Source organism: Talaromyces amestolkiae (genome assembly GCF_001896365.1).
Source record: "Talaromyces amestolkiae strain CIB chromosome Unknown scaffold10.1, whole genome shotgun sequence".
Classification (NCBI taxonomy): Eukaryota; Fungi; Ascomycota; class Eurotiomycetes; order Eurotiales; family Trichocomaceae; genus Talaromyces; species Talaromyces amestolkiae.
This window is the reverse complement of record NW_024468046.1, coordinates 1,359,447-1,386,472: the sequence shown is the minus strand read 5'-3', so window position 1 is coordinate 1,386,472 and position 27,026 is coordinate 1,359,447. Positions and strand designations below refer to the sequence as shown.

Sequence of the window (27,026 nt, the reverse complement as noted above, 5' to 3'; positions counted from 1 at the left end):
TTCCACCAGTGTTAAAGAGAAACCGTCCTAGTTGTTATGATTTCTGAAGAGTCCAGTTCCGGAGAACTTGGAGCTTTTTTGTTATGACTGGCTTGTAAAGTAGCTTATTGGGGTGTCATTGGGGGATTTTCATATGAAAGAGTCATAATTGAGATCTTGCTCTAGCTCAAAACTATCCAAAAATACATGTGTAGAAAGTATCTAACTGTGGGTATATAAATGTCATACATCAAGCAGACACAAGTACAAAAAGAACACACAATCATTAAATCATAAGACACATCAATAGATGTGCTAAGCTAGCTGAAATCGAGGGGGTATCACTTCCTCCACCTCTCCTTCCCCTCAATGACTCCCTTCAGACAATCCTTTGCCTGTTCCTCGACCATCTCAAACCCAGCGTTGAAGGGCCAGCACAACGTCCTCAAGCCGGGGGTATGTGCACTGTGCAACTGGTCATCCGCGAAGATGGGACCATCGAGTCTGCGCACCCGACAGATGGAGACTGCCGATTCAAGGAGAGTAAGCCCCATACCGCGTCGGCGGTGAGTTGATTTCACGGTCCAGGCGCGAATGACGCCCGTCAAACGGCCGGATGTTGAGCTGTTGCTATGTCTGTGGCGTAGGGCGCGCATGCCGTTCGCACTAGGTGCCCCTGAAGAAAGTGCGTTTGTGCGTGCGGTGCGCAGGAAAAGGGCGCCGACGACTTGGTCGTGGTCTTTGGTGATGAGGATTTCATCTTCGAGCGGCATTGAATCGCGACGGGAATGAGAATGAGAGTGTTGATGTTTGGATCCGCCAGCGGGTCCGTTATTATTGTTACGTTGTTGCTGTGGTTGTTGGTAGAGTCCCTCTCGCAGCCAGGTTGAGTCTCCTACTGCTGATGCGAGAGTGATGTACTTCTTGGTTGCGCGTTCGGCGGCTATTAGTGCTGCGATCAGAATGCCTGTTCCGATGCAGCATGCTACCGGCGCCCTTTGCTGGGGTGCATGCAACGCGCAGCGAATTATTATGGTGAGTATTATAAAAGCCACCGCTAGGACGGCAGGATGTAAAAGAATGCTGCGGATGGCAAGGCTACGTTGCTCGCGAATACTCTCGGCAATTAATTGCAGAGCAGCCTGACGATCATCCTCTGTTGTAGCATGGTAGGTCCATGTTGTAGGTGCTGAGAAGGATTGAGTGGTAGAGGTGGTTGAAGTGTCTGTTGGAGATGGTGGATCTTCAAGATCGTCAGCGAACCCAGACGAGGGTGTGAGCTCGCTAGAGTATGGTAAAATGCGTAGGTCATAGTGACCTGGAGAGTAGTGAAAGGCCTCTAGGTGGGTGGCATTGAGGTCCTCATACGAGATTTGCAGATTAGCTCGTAGAGAAGATAGGAATGCTATCGATATGTTAGAATTGCACAGGACGAAGCCATCACATGATTCAAGACCGGAAATTGCAGCAACTATCTATATAAGTATGGGCTAACGCAGACTTACAATCGAGGCCCTTAAAAACAGTAACCGGACTGTGTAGAGAAGATTTCATTGAGCCGATAGATGCCATGATTAAACAGTCAAAATATTTGGGAGGCAAACAGAAAAAAAAATGCGAGGAAAGACATTGACCACAGGTCTATGTATACATCAAATAGAAGCATAAAAGAGGGCAGTGGAAGACGAGGCAAAAAATAAAAACGACTCTGAAACATACCTCGCGGAATATTTATGGTCAAGTTCAGATTTTGAGTTGGCATAATTGGAACAGTAATGTTTGAAGATCCATGGAGAGAAAAATTCTATACTCCAGCGTATGGTGATCCGAGTAACCCTACGGCCTCAGTTCAGCGAATGGCAGACCCTGGCCGTGGGTGTTACAACCGCCAGTGGGGACGATTACCGTGCTGTTTGGGGTCCTTGGGGGTTTCGAGTGCTTCTCGTTGAGTCCTTGCGTGTTTGAGGTGGCTGTAGGCGGTTTAGCGGGCGTGTTAGTCGCAGTTAGTGGACCGTTAGCGCTGGAGATGATCCTCGGCCGGCTTGCAAATTGTGTCTTTGTCACTTGTTGGAACGAACCCTTAATCAATGCCAGACTAGCCGGCGGGGTCAGCTACGTATCAGTTTGCGCCAGACTGTAAGAGACGAGTCCAGTCCTCGGTCGGCGATGACAATGGCGTGTACGTGCAAGTCGTCGTCAGCGCCCCAACGATGCTGCACGTCCCACCGACAGCTGAGTACGTAACACGGACGGAAAAAGCAATGGGGAATGACAGCAATAGATGGGTGATGGGTGAAGGCGGGGGCAAACACCAGGACGATGAAGTTGCCTAGTTTGAGAAAGAATCTGGAGTAAAAGAAGGAGGAAGGACGAGATAAAGCACAAAATATCGTTATCTCGCCTTCCTCGTAAACAAAACAATGTCAACTCACGTGCTCTACATAAGACTAGTAGTATCTACTATGTCCACACGCCTGACTAGCAATCGTGTCACCGATTGGCACTGATTGGTAGCAACCGCCTTATCGCCAGCCAATTCTCTTCGTCTGACAGTCGAACAAAGCACGGCATAGCCAGCCAACCTTGCGTCGCGAGCAGAAACCGACGAGTCACCAATCGCCAAGAAGTGCTAATTCTCGACTAGAGCATGATAAGTTATCTCTTACTCTTAAAACTTACTTCTTGGGAGTCTGGTCATACGGCTTTCTTGTGTGTAAAGTTCGCGGCGTAGAATGAAACTCGGTTAGCAAACACTTGAAATCACGATAGCCTCGAGCGAAAACCTAGAAGCTGATTTTCTGTGTGTATGGTTCATCTGTTTGATACTGAAGCCGTTTCAAAGCCGCTACGCCGCATTGATTGTTGGTTTCACGCAACCACGGATGATGGTGCTGATGCGCGATAAGACTGCCTTTAATATATTAAATAATAGCATGGCTGATATACTACTATACGAATCACTATGTAGGCTGTGATAGGCCTCCGTGGGGCAAGATGACAACAACGATATATTTGGTATCACGAAGTAAAACATAAACATGAAGAAAATACATGATAAACAAAGTAATCATATACAAAAAAAAAACTAGGCTTCGACCATCAACTGCTCACCCTCATCCAACAACGTAGTCACCCGCGCGAGATCGGAAATCATGGCTTTGCCATGGCCAACCAGCAGCAACTTCTCGGCGTTGGCCGGCAGACCCAAGTACGTGGGCGGCTCGCGCTCCGGCAGCCGGTTAACCCATTCAGTAAAGTCGCGCATGCTGGTCGTACCCGGCAGCGCTAAGCATTCGTCGTTTTCAACGCCAGAAACTAGTTTGTGCTCTTCTTCGAATGCCGCCGGCGTCAGGAAACTGTTGACAAGCTTCTCGAGTTGCATGAAATCTCCACTGTCGTCAATTTTCCCGCCGTAAGTTTCGGTGACAAGGGTGCGGATCATGTCCCAGGGGAGTTTTTGAGGGGCAACATTGGACCGTCCTTGGGCGACTGAGTCGATCCAGGAGTCGATGATAAATGCAGAGCATTCATACTGTATTCATTAGTCGAAGACCTCGGCATCATAGATTTGTAAACTCACATCACTATCATTAAATTCCCAGAAACCCTTCCAACCAAGATTGGGAGCGTAACGGAGACGTTCTTGAACCACAGCGTGCAAGAAGGATAGCAACAAGTACACTCGCGCCTTCTCCACAGGAGCCTTCGTAGCACGTAGCGATAGAGAAGACAGCGAATCTTTCATATTGGCGCGTACACCGGCCGGCTGCTCAAACATAAGCACCCGCGATGCACGGAGAAGATTGACTGGAATCTTGAGACTGGTCTCCATCGATAAGAAAAGTCGGAAATCCTTGTGTGGCTTGAGGGAGTCGAGCCGTTTCTCCAAACTTTGCAACCAAGATGGCGCGAGATGCACGTTCTTGACCAACACCCAAGTACCCGCAGAAGCGGCGTTGCTGATAGCTTTGTCGGCGCTTTCGAGACCTTCGTTCGAACCCATGGCAATGTTCGTACATGTCGCATGCATTCGCTCCACCAATCCGTCAACCTTGTAACTTGCATCGAATCCAGGGCTGGAGCTGAGTGCCACGGGTGTAGTTGCTGTAACCTGTTCGACAACTTCCTTGAGATCGCCGCTATCTTCGTACATTTCACGGCCAAAGACTGCCGCAACAAAACGTTCGGCAACGGGCACAAATCGATCCATACGGCAAAGCTTGACAAGTAGGAGAGAACGAAGTTGTTGATCAAGGCGTTCCGTATTTTCTTCCCATACCGTAGGCACAAAATTCTCCGCCAATTCCTCCGTGAAGAAAGTAGTCCACGCTTCCTCCGAAATGTTGGGTACATGAGACTTGAATAAGGACATGTTAGAAAGCTTGCTTATCGTCTGTTCACGAAGATCTGGAGTTGTTGACATGTCGACTCCTTCCACACTCTCATCGAGAATGGTATCGATGATGCTTCTGTCCATAGTGAAAGGAGTAGCCTGAGCAAGCAAAATAGCCAGCGTAATGCGATCCTTTTGTAGTAGTCCCAGACTTGTACGCTGATAAGCCGTGACAAAGAGGTCTTTCAAAATGATCTGAACTCTTGCAGTATGGTCCTTCTCATTAATAAGCTTCTTATTTCCATGCAGGACCGAGTTGAAGATGTCCACAAAGTACTGCAGCGAGAACTGGTAGAAATGGTTGATATGATGAAGTTGTTCCAACACGGCAAACACAGCACTGCATGATCGAGCAATGATGTTGTACTGGAGTGTGATATTGTCGACTTCCGTCATGACTCCTTCTGTCTCAGACATCTTCTTAGTAATCTCAGCAGCCTCCTTCTTCAGAGTCTCCAATGTTTCGATAACATTATCGTCGTCCAGAATGTTACCCCGTGACTCGTTGAGTGCCTGCAGCAAACGTTTCTCAAGCTGGCGCAGATGGATCTTGAACTCTCCTTGCAACTTGATAAGATTGGTTCGTCGTTCATCAACATCAGGACGCTCCACCTTCAAAACATCGTTGAGTGATTGTGTCTGCAAACTGCTTTGAGTAACCGTGAAATTGACAAACGTGGTTCGACTGCAGATATCAGGTGGGAACGTAGCTGATGGATCTCGTGTTGATAGGAACAGCTTGAACGAAGGCGAGAAATCAATTTCCTGCTTGCCCAGTTGAATCAAAACACGTCCACCGGTCTTTTGGTACTCCTTGTTGAGGACGTGATTGAGAATAGGATCCAAATGCTCTGCATCTTGGATAAGGATTGGGTTTCCGAAACGCAAAGCACTCTCCAGCTGCTTGACAAACGAATCATCCAAGAAGCTGGTAACTGTAAGCTTCCTTTCTTTGCTCTCTTTCTGCAAGAACTCCGTAATACGACCTGAAGGGTCGATAATCAATGGGTAACGGTTGAAACGCTTAAGAATAATCGCATTCTCAGTGCATAGATCGTCAACAGGCAACGAGTTACTCTGCCAGGCTAGGCGTTCGTCCGCATTCGAAAGGTACTCGGTGACGGGGTTGTGAGGCTTGAATGTAATACCTGACTGCGCCAGTTGGTTGACCCAATCTTCCGCCATCGCTTTACGGAATTGTTGGTCATATAGACCAGCGTACGCAAGGAAAGCAGCAGCAATAAGCACATCACCAACGAGCGTGCTGATTTGAGTCTCGAACGATTTGCTTCCCTCCTCCCATCGTTCTCGCTCTGAAGCTAGACTGTCCAGAAGCCGTACACTGCGATCAACCTTGAATTGTACACGACTCATTTCAGTCTTGATGGCTTGAGTTTCGCTGATAAGGGCCGCATATTCTGTCTTGTAGGTGGCGATACTGCTTTCAAGACTCTGGATAGTATTCTCGATGGCTTGCGCTTCTGCTTTGGTCTGAAGCGCTTGTTCCTCTAGTTGGTCCACTTCTTCGCGGAGAGGGCCGACACGATCTAGGATCTCGGAATAGTTGACCTGCGCTTCCACCCATTGTACCAAAGGACCACAAGCTTTACTGGCGTGGTTGACTCGCTCGTAGGTAAAGTCATCCTTGGACAAGAATTCATTCTTCATCTTCACCCTATGGTTGCGGGTCATCTGGCGTTCATTGTCGTAATTCACAATGCTGGCAATGAAATCGTCTTTACGAATAATACCTTGGATGGTCTTCCAGCCTTCAACCTTATGACCAAGCAAGGTACAAACAGCCTCTAGAGCAAGACGCACGCTTGCCGGAGGATTACCCATAGATCGGACTTCAGTAAGATGTTGACGCTTGATGCTACTGACACTCTTCTGGGCTTCCAGAACGGCAGGCTCTGCTCGGGCCAAATCGTTCAAAACAACATCTTTTCGCTCGGCGACTTCCTTCTCTTGCTTCTCCAGAGCGACTTGGATTTCGAGCGATGCTGTCTTTCTCTGTTCAGCCTCTCGCTGGTCGGCAACCATTCGCTGTAGCTTCTCATTGGCTTCTGCATCTTTCGCCTCCAATTGTGTCTTCTTCTCGGCAAGGCTGACACGGAGGTCGCGAACCTTGTCGACTGTATCTCTGAGTTTCTCCAGACCAACATTCAAGTGTCGCTGCTGTTCTTCCAGATCCTCTCGCTTCTCGTTAAATAGTTTGACATATTGAGCGACGAAGTCGAGGTAGTGTCGTGGCGTGAGGTATGTAGTTCTGCCCTGTTGTTTCTGCAGGCGCTGGTTGAACTTTTGCAAAGAGTAATGGATATAGACCATTGAATTGATAACAGTCTCACGGTGAGAGGCAGGGAGATTGAGGTCGCGATAAGCAACGGGTATACTGTCAGGGGCAGTGAAGTTGGGTTTGTCAAGATCAACAGACTGCGTAAGCTCCGAACCAACCTGGAACAGAGCCTGATCAGACCAATCGCCCATCCAGTTGAGTACGCAACGATTGAACAAGGCAGGACTGGTTGCGGCCTTGGACGAAAGTCCGTCTTCGGGAGGGTTCATGGTAAATACAACATGAAGATTCTTGACAATTTGTTGTGTAAACCACTTGTAAAGTTCTTCTTGAGAGTCGAGAAGGAGTCCCTGACGTTGGGCGCCTTCTTTACAAGCTGTCATCAAAGATGCAAACTCATCACCTTCGAAGAGGCCAGGTACTTCAGCGTTAGCAAGCAAAGTGTTCATTCGCTCCAGGAAACCAGAGTCAAGCACGTTCGATTCATCCATGATGAAACAAATCTTTTCACCCTTGCATCCAGCTCGTCGAAGAACAGTTCTCAAATCCTCATCAAAGTCTTCCGAAGAATACTTGCCATGGACCTTGATCTGGAAGATCTTGAGACCATTCATCCAAGCAACGAATCTTGAAAGTGTGGTTTTCCCACTTCCGCTAACACCAATGAGAATCAAATGGCCTTGAGGCTGTCGGAAGACACGATCGATACGCAAAGCGTGTTCAAGGACATCGTTGAAGAGAACCAATGGAACATCCACCTCTTCTTCACAGAACGTCTTTAGACGAGCCTTGACAAAGTCTCGTAATTGCTCTTGCTCAACTGGTACATAGTTCTTTGACAACCAGTTGGAGAAGAGAATAGGTCCCTTCAATGCTTGTTCCTCGTCAATGGTTGGGAAGTGTTCCAGAGCAATGCGTCGTACGGACTCATCAGTCCATTTACGCTCGTCTTCCGCAACGAGACGATCTTGGAATAGGCGGAGAGCCTCGTGGGCCCAAATTCGTACAAGACCTTCAACGGAAAGATTTTCTAAGGGTTTGATGGCTTCGTAGACACCACGTACCCATCTTGTAAGCTCACGGGGAGAGTAGACGTAATGTGGCTGGATCTTTGGTGTAAATCGTGCTTGAGACTCTAGATAGAACTGAACCATTGCTTTCGTGAGAGCTTCCGAGTAACCACGCAAAGTGGGGATGATCTTCAGAATGGCGGAGTTGAAAGTGCCATAGATCTGGGTCAATGAGAGCTCGCCTGGGTAGTCGACCATCATCAAAGGAGCATGACGCAAAAATCGTTCTCCCATTGGGGTACGTCCAGCATCAGTTGGCGGGTTACAGGCCCCAACAAATTGTATGTGGTCCAAAGTAACCCATGTCTTGTCAGAAGTTCTCCAGAAACCATTTTGCTCCACAAGTTGACGCAAGAACGAAATCGCACGCTGTGTGCCGTAACGATCAGGGGCGGGKAGGTTGATTTCATCGCAGAAAATGACCAGCCAACGCCCAATCTGGTTTGGAGACATCACCACGCCATTCAGAGTCTTCTTATACTCACAGTACTGCTCGAAGGTCTTGACCAAAAGGTCTGGAGTGGTCGCGCTAGAAAAGTTGAGACCAACAACCTCCATATTGGGCAGCTTTCGCAAAGCAGAAAACAAAGTCATGGTTTTACCGGATCCAGGAGGACCGCACAGGAGCAGAGGCTTGTGCTCAGCGAGCCACGAGTAAAGCACATCCTCATGACGCACGGTGTCCAAAGTTGGAATAATGACATCTGTCTGAGTGATTGAATGGGTATTGATTTCGACAGAAGGAACCTGTGACTGCCATGTGATCCATTCCACCTTTGGCAATGATACATCGTAGTCGATGAGAGAGGACGAATCGCTAAGCAATGGAGTGTCGATGGTCGTGGTAGCGGCTAGGTACTCTCCGAAGCGCTTACGGTCGCTCAGAGGACAGTCGCCAGTGAGTGACCAAACAAGTGCAAGAAGTAACTTCTTGGAGATATATGACTCGACCTGCTCGGGGTCCAGAGGAAAATCAATGTGCTGAATGTTGTACTCGAGCACATTCCGGCAGGCTTTATTGAGTAGACTAAATAAGGTATTCAACGCACGGATAATCGTATAGTCCATGATGTGATTGTATCTGCGAGCCTCTTCGAGCGCTTTGTAAATGAGATCGTCGCCCTGCATGAATTGCTTGAGGAAGTCTGAAACCATATCCTGAGCAGCTTGAGTCTTGGCCGACGCTTGACCTGCAGGTACAGAGTCGTCATCCAAGTCTTCAAACACCTTGGTTTTCAATGACTCAATGTAGTTCGTAATCATCATCTCCGGGGTTACAGTATCATCGCTGAACCAGACCATACCACATCGACTAACAGTAGCCAGAGTAGCATACTTCAGAGTCTCAACTTCGAACATGATACGAACATTTGGTGGCAAGTTCAGACGTTCACCATTAGGCAACGTTAAAAGCTTGTTGTCATCCAACACACTGTTCAGGTTCTCCACCCACTCGGGGTCAACATCACCGTCGAAGACAATCCAGTGTCGTTTCGAGTCCTCGCCACGCAAATTATCCACAACTTTTCTCAATATGCCAGTGAACAAGCCGTCCGTCCACTCTCTGGTTGTACTATCAAGATTACCGTACAGAACTTCTTTCGACATGACCTTAGAATCAATGACATGGCATACTCCTTCAACGCCTTCGACACGTTGCAGGGCTTGAAGCAGCACCTTCCATGAAGCAGATTTACCGGAACCAGATCGACCGACCATCATGACACCGTGGTGAATACTTTGAATTTGATAGAGTTGTAATGTCTTGGTAATCCACGTATCGGTAGCAACGAAGTGATTTTCTTTGGCGATATCACGGATAGCCTGAGTGAGTTGTTCGTAGTTGGCAGGCACGTAGTCAACACCAGGGAAGTCTTCCATCTGTATATCAAGCATGGTTTCCACATCCTCACGAATCAGCTTGGGTGCAATGGTCTCCCGAAGACTTTGAACAATGATTTGAGGCTCGATGATTTCGTCTGGACCCAACTGTCCCTCCGAGTTGGCGAGACGAGCTCGTTTCAAACCTCCAGAGCTTACAAGAACACTTTTCAAGGCTCGCAGACCAAAATCGTAATGAGCTTGTTTTGTAAGTCTGCTTGCACAATGATCGAAAAAGGGAACTGTTTGCTTGGATAAAGGCTTGGCTTGCTTGAAACCTTGAGAGAAGAGCATGACTTCTGCAATAAGTTCTTTGTCTGGCTTCGACATTGCCACGCTGCGGAAAAGCTTTTTCAAGTTGTCAGGAAGGTTGGAACGACCAGCATATCCAGGGTTCATCGTGATGAAGATACCAGTATTCTGGTTGACACGCAGACGTCGGCCGATAAGTTCAATTTGGGCCTTGTCATCATCGGTACCCTTGCGCAATCCGATTTGGATGTTTTGAATCTGCTGAGAAACGGCAGAGAGAATACGCTCCTCCAAACGGTTGAACTCGTCAAAACAACCCCAAGCGCCAACTTGACAGATACCCAAGAAGATACGGCCCATTGCCTGGAAATCAAAAGTGTCGTCACAACAAAAGACCAAAGTGAATCGACCAAGCTGGAGACCAAGGGCTTTGACAGACTCCGTCTTACCTGTACCAGCAGGCCCATAGGGAGAGCCTCCCAATCTTTGGCAGAGAGCTTGTGTCAATGTAAGGAAACAACGATCTGTCAATGGAGTGCGGACAAGTCGTTCCGGAACTCCCAAGTACTCAAAACCGTAGTCCAGCTTAGCGTTGGCCATGTGCACGTAGAGGCGCTGAAGGAAATCACCCTCATCCTTGTAAACGTAGCGCATCTGTAGAAGCCAGAGATAATGTGTCGGGGTTGAAGCATTGAACTTCATGAGTTTGGCAATAACATCACGTTGGTGTACAAATTCGGTAATCATATGTTCGCACTTCTTTCTAGTGATGCCATCAAGTTCACCAAGTACAGTAGCAGCAAGCAATTCTAGTATACGCACTTCAGCATCGAAAAGACTCTGGAGATCACCACCACCGTTCTCTAGACTCTTCTGAACAGCATTAGTCCATACGACCTGGCTAGCAAGCACAACAATTTGGGCCGGATAGTTGGCGAGATAGTCGCTGAAAGCCGTTTGATCAACTTCACTTGTGTGATAGATGGTTTCAAATTGCTCAACTGCCTCGGCGAGCAACTCAGCGAGCGTCAGCTTCATATTATTGTCCAGGGCTGATAGCCAATCGTTGATTCGTGGCGTCTTGATAAGATTGACCTCACGCTTGAGTCTAACCTCTTCACCTTCTTTGGATGTGAATCCAACAATGTTATTATCATCATCCATCACAAGGCCAGAGAGACCAGCAAACATCTTCTTGAAATGCTTAGCAACTCGGAGCGTGTCGTTGCTGTTACCGATAATCTCTAGGAGATCCTCATCACCAACGAAGTAGAAACGAGGGAAGGATACACGCTCGCGCTCAAGGTATTCACCGAGAGCTTTCTGGATTTTATTGAGAAGCTCCGMAAGCCTCTCCAGGGATTTTTGAACACCGTTAATGGCAAGCACATCAAGGACAAATGGTGATTTGTAGACTTTCTTCATCACGGCAAAGAACTCAGAGTTTATGTTCTGGAAACGCGCAGACTCTAGGGGAAGAAGGTGCTTGATATCCGCATTTCCGGTAAAAACGCCTTCGAGATAGACCCATTGCCGTTGAACATCAATCCATACGTCGAACAAAACATGAACCCTGTTCAATTTGTCCTCCCATGTCGAAGCTTCTTCTTCGAACTCCTTAAAGTAGGGAGAGTGTCTCATCGCTTGCAAAGAGTTCAAGTTTTCGCTACACTTTGCAAATAAGTCATCAAAACCACGGATCAGCCGACACTTGTTCTGATAATTGACCAGATCGAGCGAATAATTCTGCCAAGTTTCGCGGACCATTTTCAAGAACTCTTCCAAAGCCATTTCACCTTGAGCTTGAGTGATGATATCACGGATTACCACCTCACTAGCTGCGGGCTTCAAATCCCAGACATCTCCTAAGGTCAGAGTGACCTGCGAAAAGCGCTGACCAGGCTTCAAGGCCTTGAAGATTTTTTGCCAGTGTCTCTCTTTGATTGCTTCGGATTTCAGATCAGACAATAATGGATTGATCTTGAGATGCTGACGAAGAACATTCTGAATATGCTCAAAAGCGGCATATTGTCGCATGCGGCTTGGCATCTCCTTAGTCATCTTGATGAGATTGTCAATCGATTGACGAAGCTTTCTGGTCTGAACGCTCGTCCAAAGCATATCGCGGAGATCGTTCAAACTCTTCCAGATTGTCGACAAAGCGGCCCACACTGACATGAAATCTTGAACCTCCTCCAAGATTGCAGGTAACGATGATTCGGCACTAGCTGGTAGATCCAAGGCCTCCTTGGCTTTTGAGACCATTTCAAATTCTGACTGGAGACCTTCCAAGCGAGATTGGAATGAGCTGAGCGTGCGGGAAGCCTCCTCCGGAGGAATGGTGCCAGATACAGGTTTTTCGTCATTCCACTGAACAATGATCTCCTTAATCTTGTCGCCAATGACCTTGTCTTCGGCTGTAATCTTGGCCCGCAAGGCTTCGGTCTGGTCCTGGACGATCTTACTCTTTCTAGTAAGCAATTCATTGAGAGCAGCCCATTCGCCATCCACGTTTTCTACGTGAAGCCAGTCCGTGGGGAATTGGTATCGTTGACGTGCAAGGGTAGTTTGACCTTGTCTGAAAAGATCCACCTGGGGCTCCCACACCCTAGCCTTGCGTTTGCATTGCTGGACAATCGTGATAAAGGACACAGCATGTGCAGTTGAGGAAGCCTCTAGAGTCTGGCCTTCGAGATCTCGGCGTGCGCTAGCAATTTCAGTATGCACTTCACGCATATGACCACCAAGTTTAGAGCCAAATTTCTGTAGTATTTCGTGCTGCCATTGGTCGTATTTGGCATTGACTCTTGTCTGAACTTGTTCGTAGTCGATTGTGATGTTGCCAAATGAACGGCTGACTTCAGACGTGTCGAAAGTGGCGCGGCTTTTACGGATTTCTTGAAGCAATTGAAGCCACTGAGACAAATCGTCGCCCAAAATGTCATACACCTGGTCAGCCTGCAAATCCCAAAGAGACTGGAATTGAAGCCATTTGTCAACATAGCTTGAGATCTCCGAGAGACGGGATTCAACAGCCCCGTGGACTTCGGCCAACTCATCAATGCAGTGCTGTGGAAGGTTCACAAACGAAGTTTCAGACAACTGCGTTTTCTCTACTTCAATGGAAATTTGATATCGCGAAGACTTAATCTTCTCCAGATTGCAAATAACTCCGAGCCATTGGCCGAAATGAGACAACCAACTAGCTCGGGCATATTGTAGAGGAGGATCGAGGTGCAAGACTTGATTCCGCATAGAAACTTCGTGAACAAGTAGAGGGAATTCGATGTGGTAAACCTCGGCTTCAGGCGTGTCATTTGCCGTCCTCTCATGGGTCGCCTGGATTGAAAGATGTTTTGCATACTGTTCATCCTTGGATTCCTTGAATGACGCGATCCAGGTTCTGATTGCTCGATGTAACCGTTCGCGCAGGATAGACTCAATTTTCAAATTGAGATTTGATACCCAATGTCCGAGGTTGACGTAATTCTCGAGATTCAGCTTATCAACAGAGATCTGAATCGAGTCCAATCGCTGACGGAAAATTGCAGCATCGTATGGACAAGTCTTGAGCTCTAGTATAGTCTTTTGGATGCTTTCGTTGATAGAGGCCAAAGTTGCAGTCTTGGATTGAAGGACTGAGGCGGATACGGCAAATTCGCGAACAAATTGGACGTGCTTGCTCTCTCCTCGTCCTGCAGTGGAGGGATCAATAGTACCGTTGGATAGTGTCGACTGCTTCACGTGAAGCTCGTATGAATGAACAAAGGACTCCCATCGTAAAGGAATACCCTTTGTGATCATAGCCTGTGCATCGTTCTGATAACCGCTCAACAGAATTGCGACCTCAGTCATTGAAGCGATAGTACGAGTGGTCTGCAACAGTGTGCGGACTGTTTCCATGAGACTGATAGCATAGGGGTAAACACGCTTGGCTTCCTTGGAAATGCTGCTCACCGCATGAGGTACCTGAAAGTTGAGCCAAATCAGGTTTCTCACTTCTTTGAAAAGAGCTATTATCTGAGCATCAAAATTGACCGTCAGCTCGAAGGAGTTGCCAGCGGCCCTATTTCGGATGATGTTGAACAAGCGTCCTGAGATAGTAATATGTCTTCGCTGAACATCATGAAGCCATGATTCAAAAACTGGCCGAGTGTCGAGCTTCTTACGGAACAAGTTGCTCTCTGCTTGAAGCTTTTGACCTTCAGAATGGAGGTGCCAGTCTTCACCGAGCACGTCTTCGACTTTACGCATGTAGCCGTTGAGCTGGCGTTCGATCTGTCGAGCCCAAACAATAGCGCCCGAGACAGGCGGCAGGTCGCGTAATTGAGCCATAGCATGGGCTTCGGAGTGACCGTACTGTTGCTTGAAACGTTCATGTAAGGCATTGATGTCCCGTTTTACGTTGTCGATAAGCGTAGTTTGGTACTCGCCAATAGCACCACGAATCTTTGGTCGGACAAGAAGGGCGTTGAACTTGGAAAACACGCGGAACATCTCGTTGGCATTTTTAGCAGTTGCGAGACGGTCTCTCAAGCGAGCAATAATAGAGTTCTCAACACGCGATGTCCGTTCATTGTAAGTGATTTCAGCTTGAATCCACTGTTGTGTGCCTTCTTCGGACACATCAAGCACATCCACATCTTTCAAAGCTGCGTATGCTTGGGCGACCTCCTCCACAGCATCGACGTCGCCAATCTCTTCTACGATAATCGCACCATCGGTTCCGTTCGCATTGACCGCAGATTTAGGACCGAGCACATTGACAATCGTCCGCTGCAGCTGTTCGTGATTGACGCGGAAAGTATTGATATATTTCAGACGTTCTTGTGTCTTCATGTGTCGTGGTACGATTTTGATTGGAATGAACTTTTCATTTCGTCGTCGAGAGGCTTCACGTCCAACATTGGTAAACTCCTTGACGTTCTCATCCCAGGTCCGCCAAATGGCGCCGCAAGTCTTCATCAATGAACGGAACTCTCGGTAGTCAAGATGCATGATTGTTCGGCCATGCAGTAAAGCATGGATCTGGGAATCCAAGTCGCCCGAAATAGCCTCCACCAGCGCCAAAGCTCTCTTAATAGGGTACGGCGATATTTTCAGCTTTCTGTTCAAATGATTGAAAATCAATCCGAGCGATTCCTGGACTTTCTGTAGCGTCGTTGCAGACAACAGTTCGTCCAAGGGAAAGTCACGCATCAACTGGTTGTATTTCTGCACCGTATCCATTGCTTCACGAAGACCAGTATCTGCCACAAAACTTAAAGTTGCCTGATAACGTTTCGCATGCCGAAGAATTTCCATGGTAAGCTGTACTCCATCACCACGCAGCTGTTTCTCGATTCCTTCTAGAGCCGTTTCCATGGAAAGCCAAAAGTTGATTTCCTGGTTAGCGGAGCCACTGTCTGCGTCTCGGGACATTTTTGTGATGGTTTGAATAGACTTGATCCAGCCATTGACATTGTTCTGGATGCTGTTGAGAACAGTGCTATTTTCGAGGGCAGCGGGTGGGATCAGGTCGACGGAAGGTTTGACACCGCGGGTTTCGGCCTCATCGAGAGCAGCTTGTACGATTTCATGAAGTGGTAGATTCAAGGTTGGAATTTCCACATTCTGCTGAAGATGCAGAAACGCAAGGTCCAACTCTGCAATGCGCTTCTTGGCTCCTGGAACACCAGTCTTTGCTTCTGTCTCCGTTCTCTGCTTTATACCGTTTGTAGCTTCTTGACCTCGTGTGTACGCTTCGAAATACGGACCAAGGGTATGGTGAACGAGGGAATGTAGGATTTCGAATGCGGAAATCGAAGCACCCTGTTGGGCTTGTGCATTGCTGAGGGTCGAAAGACCTGGGAAATTTGTTACTTGTATTTGAGTAGCGATAGGTTGGCTGGGGTCGATCGGTCCTGGACGTTTGATGAAAGCGACGGAAGCGACGGTCGTCGAAAGGAAAGATACCTCCGCGGCCAACGTGTAGGTATACCGAGTCTCTGCCACTGCATGCAATTAGATAAGATCCAGACAGCACCTCTCAAAGCCAATTATGTGGTACCATACCTTCATCACTCTCTGTCCCATTAGGCTCCTCTGCACTAAAGATATCCTGCTGCACATACAGCGCCACCTGCGACTCTGAAGCGAATCGCGTACATTTCTGCACGGTTTCCGAATATTTCGCTTTTGAGAGCAGACTGCCCGCAGCTTCGAGATCTCTCTTACTAGCCCCCAGAGTTACCTGGAGGACATCTGTGAGATACCGTACTACCGCATTTGGATCTGCTACTGCCACCGGTGCTGTCGCCGCGGCGAGGCCGTTGGTAGGGACCCCTGGAGCAGCAACCTCCATGTTTGACGAGTATTCAAAATCAACAACGCATGTAGACCATCGATGGATTTGCTTTGTGCTTATTTTCGCTAATTTCGTCGCGACGAGGTTTGGACGGCGGTATCGGGTATGTAGGTTCGAGGTAGATAGATAATTGTAATTGTCGCAATCAAATCGAAAGTATCGAAAGGGGAATGATTATTATTATGATTATGTACTGTAGAATCCGAACGAAAGGAGTGTAGTAAATTACAGACTCGGTCACAAGGTCGAACACGAAGCAGTCCGTCTTTTCAGAAGTCATAAGTGTTGAGATGAAATTAAACAGTCCCCTAACATACGTTTATTTTGTTGTAGCGCCATTTTGGCAGTTGCCGGTTTGGGGGACGCGGCAGGCGTGTTTCTGGCACGTCACGGGACTCGAGGAGTTTCGGCCAATCACAGGCGTTAACAGCGCATCAAGCAGGGCGGGAGGCTCCACCTGCTCTTTCCATGGGTACTTCAGGGGCTTGTGTGTGTTTAACCTGATTCGGTTAGTACCGCCTGCTGTGGTCCATCTTTTATGGTCCACATGTCTCGCATTCTGCAATATGTAAGTATATGCGTAGGATTTGTGAGAAATCATATAGTTGGAGAATGGATATTACATTCTATTACTTTGTGCAGTTACATCTGTTACTTTGACAAAATTAGGGCTAAGCTTGCGATCTCTAGCGAGAAGATATCAATGAATTCCGTGGTAGCTTGGACTACTTTGACTTGCTGTGTGTAGGATTTGAGTGACTCCAAGAACCTCTCAGGGTTATTCAAGCAGAGCCTAGGTAGGGACAACTCTTCAACGAGACTATATGGGTTCGTGTAGAATATTTGCCAAAGCCATTTGACCTTTCACTAATGAGATCCTTGCTGAACTGCGTGAAGATATCTCCTCACACCTTCTCAACATGTTCAGCAGTTGATTTTGGATCATCTATCGTCTCTTGCCTTTCCTTTGCAGTCGGATATGCCACTCGCCAGACAGTATACCAAGGACGTTGAAAAAGACTGTCCAGGGCTTCAATCGATCTTCCCGTAGTATCCTATTTCATTATTAGCCTTCATCGATTGTGTGGTCCGGGAGGACTGATATACGTACCGGCATAGCAAAAAACACATAGACAAGCGAAACCGTACATATGGAACCAAAAAACACAAAAGCGCCCCATTTATCCGTCGCAGCCAACAAACTAGGCATTGCTCGCGAAGAAGCAAAGTAGAATAACCAGTGAAACGCCATCGAGATCGAGACATTCAACGATCGAATCCGGATAGGAAAGATCTCGGGTCCCAGGATGTATGGGATACTGAACCAACCGATACTCCATGCAACAGCGTGAAGATAGATGGCCACAATCGCGGCGGTAGATGCGCGTGAAGCACTTGGGGTGTTGTTGATATTGTTTGCTGTCATGTCCTTTGTGACACCCAGATATGCGCCTACAAATGCGAGTGTGGTAATTTGGAGACAGATACCGGTCATGAGCGAGCGACGACGGCCGATGAAGTCCACTACAAAGATACCAAACAGCATTGTGCTGACGAACTTCACAATTGCGTATATTCCGGTAGCGAGGAAGGTTGATTCGATGCCATTGATGCCGAGATATCCAAAGATAGTGGGCGAGTATTGAGTGATTGCATTGGCCCCAGACCACTGCGAAAATAAGGTAGCCATGAAGGTAAGGCAAAATCGACGTCTGTTCTCGACGGGAATGAGCGTTTCCTTGAGTTGATCCCACAGGCTGCTGTTGCTCACGGCTTCGACTTCATGGAGGATCTGGATCTCAATGGCATTGATTTCACTGACAATAAGAGGGTGGTCAGCCGGCAATTTTCTGATTTTGCACAACGTGGCGATTGCACGTTCACGTCTGCCAGTAGCAAAAAGCCATCTGGGAGACTCGGGACAGATGAATGTTCCTACACCCCAGACAACTGCTGGTACGAGTTGGAGAAGAGTTGGTAGCATCCACTGTTTGTCGGTTCCTGCGTAGGATTTGGTCACGCCATAGTTAATGAAGAAGCCGAGGACGACACCGAGCATCTGACAGGATGCATGCTGAAGAATAAGCAGGCCACGTATAGCTTTAGGAGAGATATATTTAAGATATCATTGGCTCAGTATACTTCAATGAAGCGTCTTCAAGGCTCCGTGCAGAATGACAAACCTCTGCAATATACACGGGTGGCACAATTGTAGTCGCTCCAATACCCATACCAGCAATGACTCTTGACGCATACAAGCCAGATAGATTTCCATTGCATAGACCTTGTCCCAGTATACCCGCTATATAGAAAAGGGTGGCAAGACGTAGTGTCCATCGTCGACCAATTCTGTCGTTCAATGGCAAACACTATGTATCAGAGAAAATTCTATAAGCATCCACCGCTTTGAGTAGTAGAACATTCGATGAACTTACCCCGAGACAGCCAAGGACTGCACCCGCAGTCGCAATGGAGACAATCCAACCCTTTGTGTCGGCATACTGACTGTCCGATTGATCTGCAACCTCAAACTTGACCTTGAAGCGAGTTTGAGTTACAATAGATCCAATGTTCCCTGTTAAGTTTAATAAACGAGAGTTAGTCAGGGCTAGACTATGATGAATTACCCCAGAGGGGATCCGTGGATGTTTTAACGCATCGGGATGACTCTCTCACCTTCGTCAAACCCTTTCGAGATACCTGGGAAAGAAAAGATCCAAGTATAGAGAAGGACGTTCAAGTTAAAAATCTCTCTAGGGGATTCCTTGAGAGCCCGCTTGGTGTCTGCGATTAAACCCATGACCACAAGTCCCGCTTCTGTAGGTATGTTATTCAAAACTATATGAGAGAGGAACCTGTAGTCAAGAAACAGAACCTCAGGTGCCTGGAACCGTTTAACCGCATCTTTAGGAATGATGGGGCAAGTTATATACTTGCGGACCCCGACATATTGTTAGTGCATGGGTAGAGGATAGAAAATCCGGGAGAAGTTTGTACCGAAATGGAGAAAAACCGGGGTCGGAAAATGTCCGGAAGACACCGAAATGTCTGTTTCTCACTCCTAGGTAGCAGGTACTGGGGACGATATTATTACCAGTTGACAGCTAACTGAAGACAATTTCTCTAACTTCTTCCAACATAAGAATTTGAATCTCTCCCGCAAAATGAATTTCTTCCCTGCACCTCCGACTTTCCAGGCTGAGGTCTACGTTCGCATCCCAGATGCCCTTCGTTGCACCGGTCAGGATACAGAATGGAGGGGAGGATCCGCTGTTCCAGCGTCTAATATTTTTCTCGAGGGGCCAACATACGTCTCCAACGGAGATCTGTACGTGGTTGATGTTCCATATGGCAGAATATTAAAGATAGACAGCAATAAGACAGGGACGGAAATTGTACGTTATGATGGTGAACCCAATGGTCTTGCCGTTCGGGAAGATGGCTGCATCATCATCGCGGACTATAAGCAGGTATGTTCCAAGGTTCTTTCCTGGATTTCATTTTGTCAAAGGAAATGAAAAGAAGTAAATTGACCTTCATTCTAGGGAATCCTTCTCTTTGACCCATCCACTGGCAAAATATCACCACTCCTGACTCGTCGCAACCTAGAAAGGTTCAAAGGGCCCAATGACCTGATAATCTCATCAACAAACGACATCTACTTTACGGATCAAGGCCAGACCGGCATGAGCGATCCGACCGGCTGTGTTTACCGTCTCTCTCCTACGGGTAAACTCGATTGTCTCATCTCAAATGGAGTCTCACCAAACGGTTTGGCACTTACCCCTGACGAGAGGTTCCTGTATGTTGCCATGACACGATCAAACTCTGTGTGGCGCCTTCCGCTCCATGCAGATGGAACGACTACCAAAGTGGGATTGTTTTTCCAATCGTTCGGCTGCGCTGGACCCGATGGTCTGGCTGTGGATGAAGAAGGGAACTTGTTCATTTGCCATCCTAGTTTGGGCTCAGTGTTTGTCGTCGATGCCGATGGGATACCAAAGGCTAGGATCGTGACGGCTCCCGAGGGAGGTAAGAATTTGACTAATTGTGCCTTTGGTGGTGACGATGGCAAGACTTTATTCATTACGGATAGTATCAAGGGTAATGTGCAGTATGTAAGATGGCGTTGCAGGGGAGTGTCAAAAGCAAAAGCTGTAAAAACAAAGAACATCTAGTGGAATTCAATATCGTTCTCAAGTTTGATATCAATACAACATGCGATTTTATAATTTAGATAAATATTCGTACAGGTTATTTACAGCGCCCATAGCACTTGCATATTGTGCTCTTGAGGTCGCCGCTCCGATATGCGGCGTACTGATGACATTCAGGTTCTCCCATAGTTTTGCATACTTCTCGGCTGTTGGTGGTTCCTGCTCATGACAGTCAAGACCAGCTCCCCACAGATGACCCTCAGAGAGTGCCCTCGCTAGGTCCTCTTCGTTCACTATACCGCCACGAGCCGCATTGATCAAGATCGCATCCTTCTTCATAGACCTGATTTGCTCGTAGGAGATCAAGTCGCGCGTCTCAGGAGTCAAAGGTATATGCAATGAGATAACATCGGCTTTGACAGGCACTTCCTCAAAGCTCTTTGCTCTCGTATGCCTGATATGCTGCCACGATTCATGGTCTTCGGGTAGAAAGGCGTCAAACGCGATGATATCTGTGTCGTAGCCACCTTGAAAAATCTCGGCGACTTGCCTTCCAATATTGCCCATTCCAATAATACCAACAGTTCTTTGATAAAGCGTAAGTCCATTGCATGACTCCTTTGGCACCGGCTGTGACATTTGGCGAACTGTGATGGATCGAATACACCGTGCCAGGGCCAAAGCCAGTGTAACAGCCAGCTCGGCCACGTCGCGTGCATTAGCTCCGGGGGTATTTAGAATCTTGATTCCTCGCTTTGCACATGCCTCTTGGTCTATTTTATCAATGCCAACTCCATGCTTGCCAATTGCGACTAAGTTCGGACAACTAGCGATAACATCGGCGGTAACGTACGACCCCCGGACTAGCAGAGCCTTGGCATTCTGTCGCCAGTTTTTGAATTCTTCGTCCTCTGTTTGTATGACGTTGAAAAGTGTTTTGGCGTGTTCAACCGCTGCGGGATGGAACTGGTCCAGTATGTAAACGGTAGGTTTGGTCGTCATTTTCTCGTAAAGTCTTGAGATTTTGATTTGCGAAAGGATTGTATAACGAACGGATTTTTCTGTTGAGAAACACTTGTACCTGAGATTTAAGAGTTTATTATCTCAAAAGGAAGTACCATGGACAAAAATATGTATGACTTCACATGCGTTGGTGACTCATTCATATCGGACTACCTCCGACGAACATTTACCTGAGGTTGTCGACATATCGGTCGACCTCCTGCGTGTGGCGTCCGCTGTTCCCGGACAAAATCCATGATCAAGGCCCGAATAGAGGCAGGAACAATATCCGGTAACTCATCGATAACCTACAGTATCGGTTTTTGCCCGATGTGGTCAGTACTCACAGATTTCAAAGTCAATCGGACGGATTCCGGATATACCTGATCATTGCAAAATCCCTCCAAACCCAACGTCGACAAAGCCGATATAATCCTTTGGAGCACCCTTAGCGCCCCGAATCGCTCGCCAATAATTGTTAGAAGAGTGGCGCATCTGCTGAAAATACCGGTTTTTCCAGATACCAAAGGTTGCTGCGTCCGTCGTAGACAGACAATCAGTATAACACCAGCAACAAATAGGTCAAACGCATCAATGAAAGACCGCGAGAAGTCTCCGTGCTCGTAATTTTGGTATTCGTCTTCAATGAAGTCGGTGCAACTACGAACTACGTCGCTTTCAATTCTCTGCCGATCTTTCATCGTATCAATACCGGATGTCGAGTAATTGACCTTAAGGAATATATGAACCAGAGCTCTACAGGTAAGCTGTTTCAGGATCGTCGAACTGATATTATTAATAGTTCTCAGTGATTTTGAGGTATCACGCCAATAACAGAAGCTGCTGTAATGGGAAATAGCGCGGCGGGGCTTGGAGCTTTGGATGTTAGACATTAGTTTTGCATGGATGAGAAGGCATGTTTGTAGGTCGAGTTGGTCCTTGTAATCTGTATTCAAGTTCTCGGTATACGGCTTCCACCAAGCATTAGCAATGTTGCAACTCTTGATTTTGAAGGCGGGCTTACCTGGATTGATATATCGTCGTCTTGTATACTGAAAGGTCTCCCCATGACAGAGCATACAGTACTGTAAATTGTGTGAGGCAATTGATCATACTCTGTTCAACGGCAGATATCACGAACCGATCAAGTATATAAAGGCTCCAGAAGAGACTCTTTCTGCGGTTTCTTTGACCTGGAGGCACTGCCACGTCATGCTGCGGTTCTTTATGAAATTGAAATGTTATACATTTTGCCATGGCGTATCCGATTAGGTGCCAGCTTGAACCTCCGGCTGAAGTAAAAAGGGAGTGAATAATCAAAGACAGAATGCAATGAATAATTTCGATCTCATCGCCCTTCTTCAGAATGACATCGAGCTTGTCCACCGCAAGAGTATGTAGTTTCGAGGAAAATAGCTCCATCGAGGATTCGTCAGACAAAGTCAACCCGACAGCCAATTCCATATAATTGTTGAATTCTTTGAATGCAGCATCGTTGTCCAGTCCGCCGGTATCATTGGGTACAGGAGTTCCGTCAAGATTCTGACTATGCGAATCAAGATGTGGAAACATAATTGCTAGTCGTCGACGAAAGTGATCCAAATATGGCGTTGCAGCCTCCTCGTTGAAAATATCGGCATGACCCAATAATGTAAGCAGCCCCTCTCCTCGGCGAGAGATCGACGGATATACCGACCGAGTTGGATTGTCGCCAGAGATACGAAGAGCAGATTTCAATATATTAGCCATGGCCAATTCCTTGGGAAATGATCCTGTATTATCGTCAAGCGGCTCAGCCATAGCATTGCGTGATAGGAATCCAATCTGACCCATCGCGGCTTGGACTGATTGTTTTGGAATACTGTTCTCTGCCACCGTCAACGAATGGTTGGTAGCGACTGATGGAGTGTAAACAGCACCCGCTGCACCCTCTACAGGAAAGGTCCGTTGGCTGCTGCCAGAAAGAGGGGACGCTGATGGCCCTTCTTTACTCAGACGTGCACGTAGTTGTCGAACATGATGATTCAAGTCATCTGCTTTCCTCTTAAGCGACTCTACATATCTGTACCAAGTTTGCATTGAGCCTCATTAGTTTCAATCTGAAAACACCAAGCCTTCCAAACACCTGGGTTGGCATCTCACTCACTCTGGTAAAGCAGCATTGGAGAGCCCACTTGCTTCATCTGTAGATGAATCCACGTGTATAGACCGTGCACTGCACTGGCTATTGGCTTCAATACAGTTGCTACAAGCTGGTAGCAGCTTATCACACTGAAAACAATGTCAGACTAATCCCCAAGTGTTGATGGTGCAATTACATGAGAGGTCATGTTTTTTCTTACTTTCTGCTTCCTCCCCCAACATCTCTCACAGGCTTGAAGTCGGCGCCCTTGCGTTGATCCTTTTTTCATAATGAAGGGATCTCTCTATGATCTTGAATTATCAATCAAGGGGCGGTATGCTGGTTGTTGAAGTTTCATGGGATGCCTGGTGGTATCGGCCCGCTGGATACAAGGAAAGAGCGAAAGAGCGAAAGAGCGCGGAATAAGATTGTTCCGCCACTTTCTTACATACGAAGTGGCCTTCACATGATACGAGGGAGACTCATACAGTTATTCTATCCCGGATCTCGGCAACGTAACGTTTTAGATCGAGGATGTGGTTGTGGGGAACTTCGTCACATAATGCGGACTTTTTCCGATGGATATCCGAAAGATCGCAGGCTTTCTCAGAATGCTTAGGGAGCGCCCCGTAGGCAATCTCGTGAGGTCACTTGACAAAGTTTAGTTCTTTGACATGGCCACTCTCGGTTGGCTTCAATGGCTCTGACTCTGCTGCTTCGCAAGTTTTGAGCCATTGTTAGGGTTAGAGTACAGGAATTAGATAATAAGCATGGTGACTAACTTAACAAAGTTAAGTGGACAAGGTAGCCTGATCACATGGTGATGTAGAGATGTGTACCCAATCAGATATCTCAGAGTCCTCCCCGTAGTTTCCAAAGAATCATCCAAGCCTCATGCATGGCCGACTGCACAACAAGGTCCTTTTTGTTGCCACTAGCCCGCGACACAATATGTAGCAAAAGGATGGGCACGAATGACGAAAAAAAGAGGAGCGACGGGCAATTTGCACGGCTTCCTGCCTGCCAATCATGCTACGCAAAGAAAGCCAAGGTATGTGCCTCGGAAATTGCCCTTCTTGTAGCCAGGCCTTTTCATTCACGATTCCTGCTAGTGCGATAATGCTCGTCCAAAATGCACTCCTTGTATGAAGAATGGCTTGGACTGCTTCGTTGTAAACATCGGCGGCAGTGAGCCACTTTCAAGAGAGTACGTTGGTGCATTTATCGGACAATCTTTTGTGAAAATGCAGAAATACTTATCAAACTAGGACTATATACCAACTGGAACAGGATGTCCAGCGTCTGCAGAAACAATATCAAGACATTGAGGCACAAAGTGATGGCAATCAACAGCATCTAGGGTCTTTCGAGTCCCTGGTGAATCAGACGCCTACAGAAGTCGAACATGTCAATACACATGAAATGAATGCACACGATAAGGAGGATATCAATCGTGATCCATCTCCGATGCTTACGGACGGCGCTGGGGTCAGGTACGTTTATCTCACATATGATAAATTGGCGTCCGGATCTATTACCTCGCTAATGAAATAATTGATAGTTTCATGAGCCTTCTCTTCACTGACTCTGGTTGGAGGGAGAAGAACTCCAACTTGCTTCAAGACTTGTCAAAGTCATCAGTAATTGTGGAAACGACAGTCGAGCCGAATCAATTACCCGATCCAGGGGAAGCTCTCGGTGTTTTCAACAACTAGTATGAGACACTACTTACTGATCCAATTGAATCTTTCAAATGCCAATACTAGCAGTCTTAACCACTCCCATGTACAAAATCCCTTCTTGCTTCGACGAGACGTGAAGGCCTTATACCATTCCGTCTTCTCGTCACCTGGACGTACAAACGAGGATGAGACTCGGCAATCGAAACACGACCATTTCCGTACCTTCATGATTCTTGCCATAGGCTCAGTTGTGTTATACCGAAATAACAAACACAGGCATCATCCCTATGGATACTTTCTCTCAGCCATGAAGAATATTAGCCCAGATATCCTTTCAAGAGGTGTAAATTCTATTCAGGATCTGTTGCTGGTTAGTCGGTTTGCTATTTATCATCACATTGGTGAGTTGCCGATCGTCATGTGTCTGCTTGTAGCTTCGCATCTAAATTTATCAAATTTGCAGGTACATCGATATGGGAACTTTTGCAGCTATGTATGCGAATTTGCGTCGAGTTGGGTCTTCAGAAACCTCCGACGAAGAAGAATGCAGGAGCAAAAAGAGTGGGCTTACTCCAAGAACAACTGCATCGGAGGGTCTTCTGGCAATGCTATCGTTACAGCTCCATAACCCTGGACCGACCTCCCGCCCTTGCCGAGGAAGATATTCAGATTGAATTCCCAGCTGACGTCGATGACGAGGACATCGACGCTGCAGAGGCATCCGGGTCTTTTTCAGATCTTGAGAGTTTTTGTAAGGCTATTTTACAACATCCTTCGGCGGACCCTACAGAAATGAGCGTGTTCTTGTATTGCGTGCGACTACGACAGATCACCTCTAATATTTACACGTCATTTCAACAGTCGCAGATTCATCTGCAAAGATCAAAAGGGGTCATAGACGAATTCTCAGCATTAGAAATGGTTGAGTCGATCTCGAGCAATCTAGATGAGCTACTACTTGAATTGGACAAGTGGCGCCATTCGGCACCAACTTTTCAAAATCCACAGAGTCTTTATCAGATGCAAGACTGGTATGACCTCTTACTTGTCAGGGAAAAACTACTTGCTGTGCGCAAGGCCATTGATCTTGTCCCAAAGCACAATCAAATCCCACCGCATGATCTACTTACAATATGTCTCCAATATGCGACTCAAGGTATCATGAAGTTCTATGACATGTTCTCGCATGGAAAAGTCACATATACGCGGAGCTATTTCCAGTTCATATTCATGTCCGGCTTGTCTGTGATGCTATGCATTTCAGTCATGATGGACGATCACGATATGAAAATGATCGCAATGGCTCTCAACGCCGTGGAGCATGCTGAAATGGTGTTGAGACGAATGACTGATGATTTACCTGATGCAGTTCCTTATGTAGCGGTCTTTGAGGCATTACGGGCAAACATGCTCGCAAAGCCAAGGAGCTTGCTGGAATATGCACCTTCCATGTTTACGAACAACCTACCTGGTCAACAGCACATGACTTTGATGACCGAGCGGACCAGTGAATTCCATCCATATCATCACTCATATATACCCAATAGATCCGACAGGCAAGAGCCTGTGGCGAACCCCCTGCATTCTTCGTCACCATTGCCTGCTCACCATCAGCTTCCCGCATTATACGATACAGCAGACAACTTTGATGGTGACCATCCTATTCCGACAATAGAGAATTCTCTGGCGTTGAACATATTCAACAACAATAGTTTCTGGAACATGGACGCTGGACTCAGTCAGTATGCTTATGGAGATGCCACTGCGCCTCTCTTTCCTGCTTTTATGGATGACTTCCTAAACAATTGAATTTATTCATAAGTAACCAAATAGAATACAGATT

The 27,026-nt window shown here is 47.1% G+C and overlaps 5 protein-coding genes across 5 annotated transcripts; 2 read left to right on the top strand and 3 right to left on the bottom strand.

Annotated features, from left to right (window-relative positions):
* Window positions 1-320: 320 nt before the first annotated feature.
* Window positions 321-16,217, bottom strand: BHQ10_005957 (uncharacterized protein; the record flags this gene model as incomplete). The annotated part of the gene is made up of 5 exons (XM_040878489.1): window positions 321-1,384; window positions 3,091-3,511; window positions 3,560-12,390; window positions 12,430-15,867; window positions 15,929-16,217. 5 exons carry the CDS (start codon window positions 16,215-16,217, stop codon window positions 321-323), a joined length of 14,043 nt encoding a protein of 4,680 aa, XP_040734461.1.
* Window positions 16,218-17,125: 908 nt separating this feature from the next.
* On the bottom strand, window positions 17,126-19,020 carry BHQ10_005956 (uncharacterized protein; the record flags this gene model as incomplete). Its single annotated transcript, XM_040878488.1, has 5 exons — window positions 17,126-17,275; window positions 17,332-18,294; window positions 18,404-18,589; window positions 18,656-18,795; window positions 18,897-19,020. 5 exons carry the CDS (start codon window positions 19,018-19,020, stop codon window positions 17,126-17,128), a joined length of 1,563 nt encoding a protein of 520 aa, XP_040734460.1.
* Window positions 19,021-19,384: 364 nt separating this feature from the next.
* BHQ10_005955 (uncharacterized protein) lies at window positions 19,385-20,398 on the top strand (the record flags this gene model as incomplete). The annotated part of the gene is made up of 2 exons (XM_040878487.1): window positions 19,385-19,690; window positions 19,766-20,398. The coding sequence occupies 2 exons, from the start codon at window positions 19,385-19,387 to the stop codon at window positions 20,396-20,398; spliced, it is 939 nt and encodes a 312-aa protein (XP_040734459.1).
* Window positions 20,399-20,446: 48 nt separating this feature from the next.
* BHQ10_005954 (uncharacterized protein) lies at window positions 20,447-21,379 on the bottom strand (the record flags this gene model as incomplete). Its single annotated transcript, XM_040878486.1, has 1 exon — window positions 20,447-21,379. The coding sequence occupies one exon, from the start codon at window positions 21,377-21,379 to the stop codon at window positions 20,447-20,449; it is 933 nt and encodes a 310-aa protein (XP_040734458.1).
* Window positions 21,380-24,399: 3,020 nt separating this feature from the next.
* Window positions 24,400-26,992, top strand: BHQ10_005953 (uncharacterized protein; the record flags this gene model as incomplete). The annotated part of the gene is made up of 6 exons (XM_040878485.1): window positions 24,400-24,552; window positions 24,614-24,708; window positions 24,770-24,994; window positions 25,063-25,215; window positions 25,268-25,584; window positions 25,647-26,992. The coding sequence occupies 6 exons, from the start codon at window positions 24,400-24,402 to the stop codon at window positions 26,990-26,992; spliced, it is 2,289 nt and encodes a 762-aa protein (XP_040734457.1).
* Between the last annotated feature and the right edge of the window lie 34 nt (window positions 26,993-27,026).